This window comes from Artemia sp. Qi Xiang Cuo, chromosome 6, assembly GCF_049724085.1.
Source record: "Artemia sp. Qi Xiang Cuo chromosome 6, ASM4972408v1, whole genome shotgun sequence".
Lineage (NCBI taxonomy): Eukaryota > Metazoa > Arthropoda > Branchiopoda > Anostraca > Artemiidae > Artemia > Artemia sp. Qi Xiang Cuo.
The window spans coordinates 70,394,119-70,407,182 of record NC_142799.1 but is presented as its reverse complement, the minus strand read 5'-3'; the positions used below and the strand labels follow the sequence as shown (position 1 = coordinate 70,407,182).

Genomic DNA, 13,064 nt, shown 5'->3' with positions numbered 1-13,064 from the left:
GTAATCAGTCTACACTTGTTAAATTCGAATAATTCAGAAGATCAAAATGTCCGTGCTGTCCTTAAGTCAAGCTCTAAGTGATTCATTTTTGCTGCTTCACTTGGCTTCAAATTAATAACTCAATATAAAAAAAAAAGTCCAAAAAAAACTATGGTTTGAAAAAGCGACCGGTTGGATATCATTCATGCCAATCCTTCGTACCAATTCAAACTAAAACGAGGGTGTTGCAAAAGTAGCAATAGAGAAGGAAAAGATAATGGCAAAGAAGAACGAATAAATAAAATATATTCATATGGTCCAGAATCTGAGATCTGGACCCAGAATTTATAAATCCAAATAAATACGAATTATTGTTTTAAACATCAAAAGAAGATATTTTGGTACACGTAAAGGTTGGTTGCAAAATATAAGTCGTCTTGAACAAATGATATTGAAAGTCAGCCTAATAAGTCTTTCCTTGTATCTTGGAAACAATTCAGAAAATGGGGAAACTTTTAGGGATTTTGGTATTGACAATAGGGATTTTTAGGGATTTTCCACCAGTCTTTTAGGGATTGAAAAAAATTCAAGTGTTAACACTGGTAATATAGCGTAAGAATCAATTTTGTTAACATTTTTGTTCAAATAGTAAGCACGATAACATACTTACATCTGGATTGTGTCCCACTATAATTCTACTCTTTTTTCGGTACTTAAATACTTTATTCCCACATTAGTGGAATGGAAGCACTGCTATGCAACCCAAATAGGAAACAATAATACTAGAAAGATCTTGGAACCAGCGGAGCCTCAATATATTTAACATTACAAAGATCTTAAAACAACTTCTTTAAGAAATTCAACGTTCAGTCCATTTTGCTGTGTTGCATCTTCTCAGGGAACATAAAATTTTGAATTTCGATTCAGCACCCCTTGAAATCAGAGGGGCGGTAGAGCCACATTCAGCTCTTATCCTCCTAACGGTATACTTGCTATGAACGAAGTTTTTTGGAACTTAACTGTAATCCCGATAAATAAAAGTTCAAATAGGGATAAAATCCTTTTAATAGACAGTGTTTTTTATAACAGTGATAGAAATTCACAAAAATACCAGATATTTCGGTCACATATACCGTGACCGAAATATCACTGATGACGGTCACTGTATATGTGACCGAAATATCTGGTATTTTTGTGAATTTCTATCACTGTTATAAAAAACACTGTCTATTAAATGGATTTTATCCCTATTTGAACTTTTATTTATCGTCATGGAAAGGCAGTGTGGTCTCCGAAATTATTAACTGTAATCCATTCCCTGCACTGGGAATTTCAAGGAAAGTATTTATGAAAACACCGTGGTAGCGGGATGGATTGATGCTCTGCTCGGGAATAAGGGGCCCAGGGACAGATCCACATTACAGCAAAGTTGGGCGACAGGCTTGTATCTTGTTATTGTAAAAAAGAACCAACAACTGAAACGCCGTTCCGACGGCCTATGCACCAGCAATGAAACTGGAGGATCTTACCCTATTACTACTAGAAATGTCAAAAAAGAAAAAAAGAAAAAAAGGCACTGTGAAATATGGCACTGGTGGATACAGGGAGGGCCCTTGGCCCCCCACCAAGATTTTTTTCTGGAGCTCTCCTTTTTCTTCTTTTTTTTTAGAATGAATTCGTCGATTTGGTCGATTATTGCGAGCTTTGTCACATTATCCCCCCCCCCCTTCCCCCAAGATTTCACTCATTTGCGCCCTTGTCAAATTGCCCCCCACCCCAAGAATTTGCTCTAGATGCACCCCTGAGTATGGCATGCGTTTAGTGCTTGTAGAAGAAGATATATTTTCAGAGTGAATAAAGATTGATTGTTCAGATGTAACTAGCAACTTATCTTTTTTTTAGGCTTACAGCAGGTATACGTATTGATCACACAACAATATGCATCAAATCTTTTGATGCAAATTGATACCCATTCTCAATAAGAATTTTGGAATTTGATTGAAAAAAAATTATTTTTATCAAATGAAAGTCACACAACTTTTAATCAGTTGAAGCAAATAAATACCAAGTTTGAAATAAGTCAAATTTATATGGAAATAGTTTGATTCTTTAACCAAGGTTGTGATCGATATGGATTCTGTGATCCCAGGAACAGTAAGAAAACATGGTTTTCAATTCTTCTCATATAATTTGTATTGAAGAATAGATTTATTTAAATGGAGTTGCCTTATAACATTATTACTAATATATGCTCTTTGCTTGGAAGCAAAACAGCGTCATCTATAATAATTTTTAATAGATTATTCTAGAGGGCGTTCATGTTATGATATATATAGAGTCTTTGAATAGTTAAGATCTGATGTTGGAGAAAAGAAATGTCTTCAGGACACTGTTATCTGTTGTTTAAAATTAAAATCCCCACAATTAATCAAAATTTCCAATATTTCTACAACGCCAAACAATAACAACTTTAAGCACTTTTCTTCCCCATCGATTTCACTCCTGTTTCATTCACCTACGGTACACGTCTCCTACGAAGGCCTATGTTGGAGCGCCATCTAGCGGTCAAGGTACAAACTAGTATTTTATTGTATTAGCGGGAATTGAGGCTCTTCTTGGGAGGAAAACGAGCAGAAGAGGGGAGGACACCTGTTGCAACGGCCGTGGAGGTACCTGCTGGGTCTTTTGACTCTTAAACTGCGGGGAATAGGTGGCAGGGCTCTACGCTTCCCTCGTTTTGCTCGACGTAAAAGCTCCAAAGAGAGTAATGAGCTGTACCATCTGTAAGCTTCATACAAAACAGGGCGAATCCTTGTCCTGTAAGTCCTGCAACAAATAGTTCCAGACGAAATGCCTAAAGATTCCGTCTGCTGACGCCAAAGTGATTGCACATAACTGAAAATGCAAACCTTGCGCCTCCTTTTCACCTGCAAACACCTGAACCCAATCGGGGTCAGTATTGGTCTCTTCCTCTGGTCATCAAGGCAATCAGTTTCCCGTTCCCTCACCCTTGTCTCAAGGAACGCAGCCAATTGAAGTCAACAACCGAAACGACCCACCCCAATTGACGGAAATCTCTTTTCAAACTTCGGACGAACCGTGCAGCTACTGCCACTCACCGGTTAGAGAGGAAGCTACGATTATTAGATGTTTTTTTTTGTGGAGAGCTGGACCATGCCGCTTGTAAAGGAATCCAAGCTGATCTCTTCCTTGCAATCAAGATGCACGATCAGAATTTGACCCCTTTCAAGTAGGAGGGCCAAAGCTGTTGCAAAAGAAGTGTCTCTTACTTGCAGCTGAAGCTAAGGGAAAGCCTTCAAATAGGTGGAACAGCCAGCAAACGCTTCTTGACTCTACCTTTACTGTCGATGCCTTGCTCAAAGCAGAAAACGAGAAAAGACTGAGGGAAGAGAAAAAAACAAACTTCGTTGTGTTTCGACTTCCAGAATCAAAGACCGTGCCTAAAAAAGAGACTGTGATCAAACTAGTGGCAGAAAATGACCTGGGGGCACAACTGAAAATCGATGACATATCCGGAACCCTGGCAATAGGAGCCCAAAGAGAAGACAGAGAGCCTCGTCTACTGGTGGTCAAGCTCAAGAAAAAATTGTCCGATTGCCTCGAAAAGGGAAACAAGATAGTAAAGTACGCCCGAAACCTTAGAAGTTCTGCTGACAACTTCACGAAATCGAACATTTTCATAAACCCTGATCTTACACCGATACAAAGAGCCAATCAAGCTGCAAAGCGTCAAGCTAGAAGGTTGGAAAACCCGCAAAATCACTTGAGAAACCCACAAGGACAGTCCAGAATCCCGGGAGACCCTACTGAAAAGATACGACTAAACTGACGTCAGAGAAACCGAAGAAAAACTGAGAAAAAAACTATCAAACCTGACTCGCTTCTCAATAAATTCTCAGAAACAAAGGAATTAATCAGGAAGCAAAACCTGGATCTTGTTGCTATAGTCGGAGTGAAACCAAAAATTTCAGATACCTATCGACACTGGCCAAATTTAAACTGGAAGGCTACACTACCACTCCCTTAAACCTGGAAGATGAAAGTGGCAGAAGAATAATATGCTACTGTTTCGAAGACCTCTTAGCTCAGCGCGTTTCCTTCGGAAATTATAACCCTCATGAATGCCTTTGAATCAAACTAACTATCCCTAGCGGCAACAGCATTTTTGTAGGGGTGACCTACCGAAGTCCCAACAGCTCTTTGGGAAATGACCAGGCGATATGCTCCACAATCTCCTTTGTAGCAAGTGAGCAGGGTCTGAGCCTTGTAATTGTAACTGGCAACAACGTTACACTGGCACTTTGACGCATGGGCCAACACGGCTCTACATGGAAACGTTTAGACAAAACTATCTCGAACAGTTGATAGATGAGCCCACGAGGGTGCGTGGCAGCGACGAGACAAGACCTCTAAAATATTGACTGGGGAGAAATGTTCAAGGACCAAGACTCACCTGACAGACTCTATGACATTTTCCTGTCGGTCATAAAAGAAGCTGAAGGACGACACATTCCGTTGATCATACATCACTCGCGGGTAGCAATGTCGAGCGAAACAACTAACCTCATAAAGAAAAACAAGAGGCTTGGGAGAAAATGAAATCAAAACTAAAAAATAAGCTTCCTGCTGACTCGGAAAGGGCTGGCTATCGAAAGGCTTCAAACAGAGTTCGAAGCAAATGAAAGGGAATGGAGACTGGCCAAAAGCCTGCAAGAAAAATCCAAAATGCTTCTGGAGATACGTCAACTCAAAGCGTAAGAACGAAATGGAATTCCACCTTTGTTTGACATGCAGCTGGGCACCCTCATAGAAGACCCAAAGGGCAAAGCAGATCATTTTGGCAAGCAATTTGCAAGAGTCTCTATTCAAGAACGAGACCTTAAAGAACCCATTCCCTCGACCAGCAGCACAAACGATCACGAACTGATCTCCAGTATAAGCATAACTGAATCTTTAGTACTCTATAAACTGAAGGCTATAAACACGACAAAATCCTTAGGGCCGGATAAACTGCATCCGAAGGTTTTATGAGAGACGGCTGACTTAACCGTTCATCCGTTAACAATCATATTCCAGAAAACGTTGGATAAAGGTAAACTACCAAGGGCCTGGAAGAGCTCTGTCGTGTCACCTATCTTCAAATCTGGCAAAAGGGAGATCCCGTCAAATTACCGTCCGATCAGTCTCACTAGTATTCCCTCCAAGATTCTTGAGTCTATAATGTCAAACCATATTCTCGTCTATCTAAAAAGCAAACGAATTCTTAGTGATAAACAGTTTGGTCTTCTTAAAAAACGATCTGCGGAAATTCAGATGCTCTACGCAGTGGAAGACTGGAAGACCGCTCTTAATAAGGGACTTGAAGTAGATGTTATCTACCTGGATCTCCAGAAAGCTTTTGACAAAGTGCCCCATAAGCGTCTACTTCTCAAGCTTACAAAATATGGCCTGGATGGGGGCAAATACTTGCCTGGATAACAAAGGATGACACCAAGCTATATCGTATCATCATGTCACCTGAAGACTCTGCAAAACTCCAAGGAGATCTCGACCGTATTAGCACCTGGATGAAGACTCGGCTGTTGGAAATTAATATCCCGAAAAGCCACTATTTGACCCTCGGAGCTGAATGTTCATCTGCATCATACAGCATTGGGCCCACACCACTTGCTCAAAGCACGGTGGAAAGAGATTTGGGTATCATGGTTGACCACAAGTTGACCTTGTTGGACCACAATGAATTGGCCACAAAACAGGCTACGCGGATATCAGCGCTAATCAGGAGAACATTCAAATGTCTCGATATAGAAATGCTCGCGACCCTCATCAAGTCGCTAGTCCGCCCAATTCTCGAGTATGGTCATTGCACAGTTCGTCCATCCCTGAACAAGGATATAGATGCACCGGAAACAGTTCAAAGGCGGATGACGAAGTTCTCCCCAAGTCTCAAAGACCTCCCATACGAACAACGTCTTCGTCTACTTCACCTACCAGCACCCTCATACAGATTTCTAAGGGGTGATATGATCAAGCAGTACAAGCTATGCCATGGCTTCTATGACAACGTCCCCGGAGAAGCACTGCTGGTCTTTAACGAAAATCATCTACGTGGCAATCTCTTAAAGTTCCAGACTGAAAGGTTCTACAAAGATTTAGGCAAAATGGCCTTTCGAAACAGAGTCGTCGACACCTGGAACTCCCTACCCGAAGAAACCGTTCTGGCACCGTCCATCAGCTCTTTCAAGAACTCGTTTGACTAGATACACCAGAGTCGTATGTACGACTTCAGTAACTTTAGAAGATTTATCTAAAATTTTGTATTGTTTTTTTCCTGTTTTGTAAGAGGCTCTGGCCTACGTTTTTGCATCATATTATTATTATTATTGACAGTAGTTTCTGCTTGTTTTAAGTTTGAATTATTATAGAATGACCGTGGCCCTTTGAAGGCTTAGGGGTTAATAGCGCTACTCCTGTGTGTAGTAATTCCTGCTTGTTTTAAGTTTGACTTGACTATTCATTTTAATTTATTTTCGTTAGGGGATTATTTATTCATCTACAGCAGTATCTGCTATCGTTATGTTTGAGGTGATTATCTAAGCATTTTTTCGTTTTGGCTTTCACTTGTACATTAACAGTAATTCCTGCTTCTTTTAAGTTTGACTTGACTATTCATTTTATTTTCGTTAGGGGATTATTTATTCATCTATAGCAGTATCTGCTATCGTTATGTTCGATGTAATTATCTTAGCATTTATTCGTTTTGGTTTTCACTTATACATTACCAATAGTTTCTGCTTGTTTTAAGTTTGAATTATTATAGAACGTTTCTTCTCATCTTACCTTTTAATGCGGCTCTTTTATTTTCTTCGAAAACTTTTTTTTTCATAAAACATTAAAAATAAAAATCATTCTTAAAAGAATCTTGGTAAATCAACCCTGAACTTTGTAATTGTTTGTCTCCAATAGGAAAGTTGTAGTTGACAAATATCTTTTGCCTAATCTATATTTTTGTTTTATTACGCGATCCTTTTTAGTGACAGTCCGTTAAACATTAAAAGGCGACGGGTCTTATTTTTTTTTTAGAGAGAAACAGAGAATCTTTTCTCGAGACGACGCCCTACGGAAGAACTTTCTAAGTGAAAATGCAGTATTCAACAAATGTGTTCTTCAAGTACTCTGCGTAAGGTACCATCCCGTGTAGGTAGTCTGAGCGGGCCAAATTTCTACGCATTTGCAGTGTTACCTTGACAACGAGTGAATATAGTTGAGATAGTGTGTCATAGTCGGGACAGTCGATGGACTTAAGGAAAACAGGCATTGATGTCGCTTCAAATGTATTTTGAAGTTATAATATCTGAGTAAAACCGTGTTCTAAATCCTCTCTAGTGGTCAACAGGTTTTTAGAATTTATTTAATGTTATTCAACTGTAAAATTTTATAATTCAATTTGTTGAATAATACGATTCGCACTCCAATGTAAAAGTTTCGCTAGAGCAAAATCACTGGTTTTGCTTGACACCATTTTATTGTACAAACAATTTTTATTGTACTATCAAGCGGGATATCTCGATAGCCTAAATCACCTAGCTATTCCAATGACTTAATTAATTCCTTACTTGTAAACCAATTTTCCCTGCCATTGTTTGAAAAAAATTAAGCTAAGAATCATAATATCTACAGAAGAGTGGGAAGCCAATTTTTTTTATCAAGAGGGGGGGGGGAGGCGGGTTCCACCCGTCTAAAATACGATCTAACAATTTTTGAATTGGTAGCTTCATTTCTGCAAGCGAAGAAGTGAAAAGCGTGTAATTCTACTCTTTTACTATCACATGTGAATTAACTATTTAAAAAAACTTGTTTTTTTAATTTAATTTTGAATGTTTTTGAATTAATGCAGGTTTTGATTTCGGCTCACCGTACATGAATAATTACAACAAAATTTTCGTATTAATTTTACTTTTATTTGGTTAAATGGCTTTCTCGAAACTTGTTTAATTTTATTTTCGAACGTTTTTATTAGTAATAAATATACATAACTTACGAATTAACTTACGTAACGAACTTCTATATTCATATATTCTCAATACGTATATTAGGGGGTTTGCCCCCTAGTCAATACCTTGCTCTTTAAGCTAAAGTTTGAATTTTGTTCCAATTCTTAAAAAACGACCCTTAATGACAAGGGCCGTTAATTAGAATAAATACCTCTTATGAAAGTACTAAAAAATCTTTGGCTTTAAGAGCGAGGCATTGACTAGGGGGTGAACCCAATCATATACGTAATATTTTCTGTTCGTTTTAAGTTGTGATGTTGCTCCTTACTTTCAGTTGAAAAACTTTTTTTATATTTATTTTCTGGTCGTTTTTTAAAGAATGCTGGGAAATCCAGCGCCCCCTTCATAGCAATGTCCCTTCCCCCATGAAAAGACCCTCCTACGTAACCCCCGACCCACCCCCTCACCCAACTACCAGAAAAAATCACCCCTGAAAACGTCTGTATACTCCCCAATAACCAATACCATATGTTAATATTGGGTAAATTTCATAACTTTCAGCCCTCCCCCCGGGGACTTCGGGGGATTAAGTCATCCTAAAAGACATAGTTATCATATTTTCGACCATGCTGAACAAAATGGCTATCTAAAAATTTTGATCGGGTGACTTTGGGAAAAAAATGTGTGTTGGAGGGGGCCTAGTTGCCCTCCATTTTTTTAGTCATATAAAAAGGGCACTAGAACTTTTAATTTCCGTTCAAATGAGCCCACCCACGATATTCTAGGACCACTGGGTCGATACGATCACCCATTAAAAAAAAAAAATACTCGCATCCGTGATCTTTCTTCTCGCAAAAATGCAAAATTCCACTTTTTTGTAGATAGGAGCTTGAAACCTCTACAGTAGGGTCCTCTGACACACTGAATATGATGGTTTGATTTTAATTAAGGTTGCATAACTTTTAGGGGGTCTTTCCATCTTTTTTCGAAAATCAGCTAAATTTTTTCAGGCGCGTAACTTTTGATGGGTATAACTAAACTTGATTAAACTTATATATTTGAAATCAACATAAAAATCTGATTCTTTTGATGTATCTATTGGTATCAAAGTTCCGTTAGTTAGATTTTCAGTTGCCATTGAGCCGGGTCGCTCCTTACTTACAGTTCGTTACCATGAACTGTTTGATCTTGATTTCAGCTAAATGAAGATCTCATTTTTAATTTAGATTTCTTGCTACCGAGTTGACACTGTTTGTCCTTTGCCTACTTTTAGAGTAAAAGCGAAAAAGTCCTTTAGAAAATATCAGGTCTGAATTGTCAGCTGTTTCTTTTTTTCCCCTCTGGCCCTTTTTATCCTTTTCTTGTAATTCAGAATAATAGTGGTCTGAATAAATTTCAAACTTGATTTACTATATCCCCCCCCCCCTTTCAACCAGCCTTTGAATTCTAGTGGACTTGCACTAGACCCCGGCGCCGCGCCGATGAGGGAAGACCGGCATCGGTGGGTCCTAAGACAGCGCGCCATTCCATGACACCGTCAAGACTTCGGTGGCGCGCCGCCGGTTCGCTCAATGTTTACCACAAACATTAGTGTTTTAATCAGCCTTTCTCAAATCACAGCTTAAATTTACAACAGAGTTGAGCCTATTCATGAGTTCAAAAATTCACAAGTCGCTGGCTGGAAACTGGTCTTCTTCGTTATTCATCAAGAGAAGTAGAAATCTGGTAGAAACGAAATGGCTGTGGCGTTTTAGAACCCTTGTATAATACGAGTAGTTGAAGTATCTATTAGCTATGTATTCTTAACATAAATAATTATCAAAATTATTAGTTTTTTTCATCGAGCATTACTGCATATAAAACTTCGAATACCGTATCACAAAATTCGTCAGTTATGTGGGTAAAAACTTTGAATATAACTTTGAACTTAGAAGCTTAATTTTTTCGTAATGCCCTTTGCCTATATCTGTTTTGTCACATTTAAAACAGTTGAAATGGGCGACTTTGATATTGATTGTATTTTTTTTCTCTTTTGGATTCCTAAGAAGCCTTCTTGTATTAAAAACTGGTTTTTAATTACAATTTAAAAAAAAAACATTTTAGAGTTTTTTTTGGCTTCTTCATAGAATATATGTCATGTAGGCTAAGGCTGAACTGCTGCTTTTTATCGCTTTTGTCTGCTCTTTTGGATATTATTCATTTTTTCTTTTTGTGATTCATTACAAACTATAAACTGATAAATACATAATATCAGTCAAATTATAAACTGCATCTAAAAGGAGTAAATTTATCAAATTGAAAAATACATGATGAACACTTCACATGAGAACACTTCAATTACAATGACACAAAAAACACTTAATAGTTTATTCGCTATGAAGAAAAATGAAGTGCCAGCTATTTTCTTAGGTAAAAAATGAAAAGCTCATCCGTTTTAAGTGTAATTAAATGAAATAATATGCAGACTGAAGTAGCTCCAGGAAGATGTCGAAATGTTCATCCTAGTTCGTCACTTTTAATCCATGCAAAATGTTAGGACAGATATCATCAGTTATTGAGTTTAAGCTTTGATTTCCAAATGATCACAGGAATTACCAAATTAAAAAAAGTCGCAACAATAATTCCCCTATGGTCTAAAAATTTAGACTCTTCTTTGATCCGCACCCAGACTAAATGCTTCTGCTATGGTTATTTCTATGGAAATCTCCAAAGAGTTTCTTTTTAAAATAGCGTTCAAGCGTATTTAGGGGTATTTAGACTTTTTTGCTTTTCTTCAAAGCTTTGAAAAAAGTGTTATAATATTCCAAATGTTAAATTTGTGCATATTTTTGGTAATCATTTGTGGGGTGATCAAATTTTCTAAACCAATGTAGATACGAAAGAACATTGCAACATCTGGCACCCTGAGGTCACATGACTGTCAAAGACTCCTCCTTGAACCTCCCAAATTGAAAGCTTTTATTATGACCTGGCCTTTTAATGTAAATTGGGCACTGGACCAAGGGCGCCATTGTTACTCGAGCGCAACGTTAGGTGGGGATGTCGATATAGCTTTCGTCACACCAATTCGTTTTAGTGTGAATCTACCTCGTACATATGAATGAATGTTTTCAAAGTAAACCCGTTTCATCAATAGGAAAAAAAAACCGGATTGGACGCATATGTCCCTTTCCCTTTGGACGATAAAACCATGCAAGTGCTGTATCAAGTATAACTCACGAAAATCTTGTTAATTTTGTCAACTTTTCAACTTTTTAGCATCCCTGCTTTCATAAAAAAAAAAAAAAATCAAGGTACTATCACTTAAATATAATAACTCCCTATGCCCCCCTTCTGGATACCATCTTGACAGGATACCGTCTCTGCTTTAAATAAAAAAAAAATTGACTTATTGGCACCTCTGCTTTAAAAAAAATCGAGGTATTATCATTTAAATATGATAGCTCAATACCTCCCCCCCCTGGATACCACCTTGATAGGATGCCGTCTCTGCTTTAAATTAAAAAAAATGAACTTTTTGCGATCCCTGCTTTCAATAAATAAAATTTCGAGCTATTATCATTTAAATATAATACCTCCCTACCCCCCCCCCCTCTGGATACCACCTTGATAGGATACCGTCTCAGCTTTCATTAGAAAAATAATTTACTGAATAATTAACAAGGTCACTATATGGTTCAAACAAACACGCAAAATAACGTTAAACAGCTTAGTGTTCCTTGAAAAAAAATTGAGGGTTTGAGTAAAGGGGTACACAGACAACAACAAAAATGTTGAAATTATTCAGATATACCTCAAATTATTGGAAAACTGAGTGATAGATTTGCCATGGCATTCCATAAGATCCAAAGAATCGAATTAAAAGGGAGCACACACATAAGCCAAATTAGGCCAGTAGCCTACGAGAAATCGCAAAATACCCAAGACAATGAACAAGTCCTAATGGGTGGCCCTGGGTCTATCAAAATATTTCAATGGTTTCCCAGGTAATTTGATATCATTTTCTTCTGTCTCCACTTTAAATGAAAAAAAAATATAAACTTTTTGGCATCCCTGCTTTCAATAAAAAAAATGTGGTATTATCATTTAAAAATGATAGCCCCCTATACCCCTCCCCTATAGGCAATAATTTACAATTTATTTATAAATCATATTTTGGGGGTAACTTTCCGGTTCAATCTTTAATTCCCCAACCTTGTACATAGCTTTGTCTATAGCTAAATTTTGTCTCAACCGTAGGCTGTTTTTTTTTGTTTTTTTTTTTGGGGGGGGGGGAAAATGTTCCAGAAAGAATAGTGTATTTTCAATCACGTTTCAAATAACTTATTATTAAACATCAAGAAAATATTATGAAGAAGTTGCAAAAAAAAAAATCTGCAAACCTACACTTCAGCTTTAGAAACAATCTGTCGGCTGTCAATTTAAAAATCCAACAAAAGGCTGAAGCTGTATAGTAGTGAATGCGTTCTATAATTCTATTCAACTTGAAAATAAATTTTTGAATGCGAATGCTGTAAGAAATAGCGATTGGGAAACTGCATTCGAAATGATTTAAACTCATTTCATAAAGATGATACTTTTTTTTGTCAACATATGAAGAACTGTGTATATTGCAATATTTGCAATAGTATATTGCATCTGTCTGGTTTTTATGCAAAGTAACAAAAGAGACGAAAATTAATGAACAAGAGAGTAGTGAAGAATTACGGTATGCAAAGTAATATTTGGCAGGGAAAGTCACTGGTGATAAATCACTAGGGGTGGCACCGTGATTTTTGGGGAACCAAATTTTTTTTCGGGGTGACGCATACATTTTCGGGGAAATACCCGAAATTCGGGGATAGTGCAAGCTCTGCTTGATTTCTAATCAGGAAAATCGAAATACTAAACCACACGAGAAGGAAAAGCTCCGACTTTGCGGTTGACGCAATAAAGAATTGCCGTAAAAATAATTTAAAGTCGACCGAACGCCACCGCCTCTGCCAGCGGCGGCGTGCAGGCGGCGCGCCGGATGCGTGCCGGCGGCGCGCCGGCGGCGTTACGACACTTCGGCGGCGTTCGACCGGATCT

At 37.9% G+C, this 13,064-nt stretch overlaps 1 protein-coding gene across 1 annotated transcript; it reads left to right on the top strand.

Annotated features, from left to right (window-relative positions):
• The first annotated feature begins 5,510 nt into the window (after nt 1-5,510).
• LOC148951560 (uncharacterized) lies at nt 5,511-6,260 on the top strand. Its single transcript, XM_089091147.1, has one exon. The coding sequence runs from the start codon at nt 5,511-5,513 to the stop codon at nt 6,258-6,260; it is 750 nt and encodes a 249-aa protein (XP_088947273.1).
• Nucleotides 6,261-13,064: the final 6,804 nt, after the last annotated feature.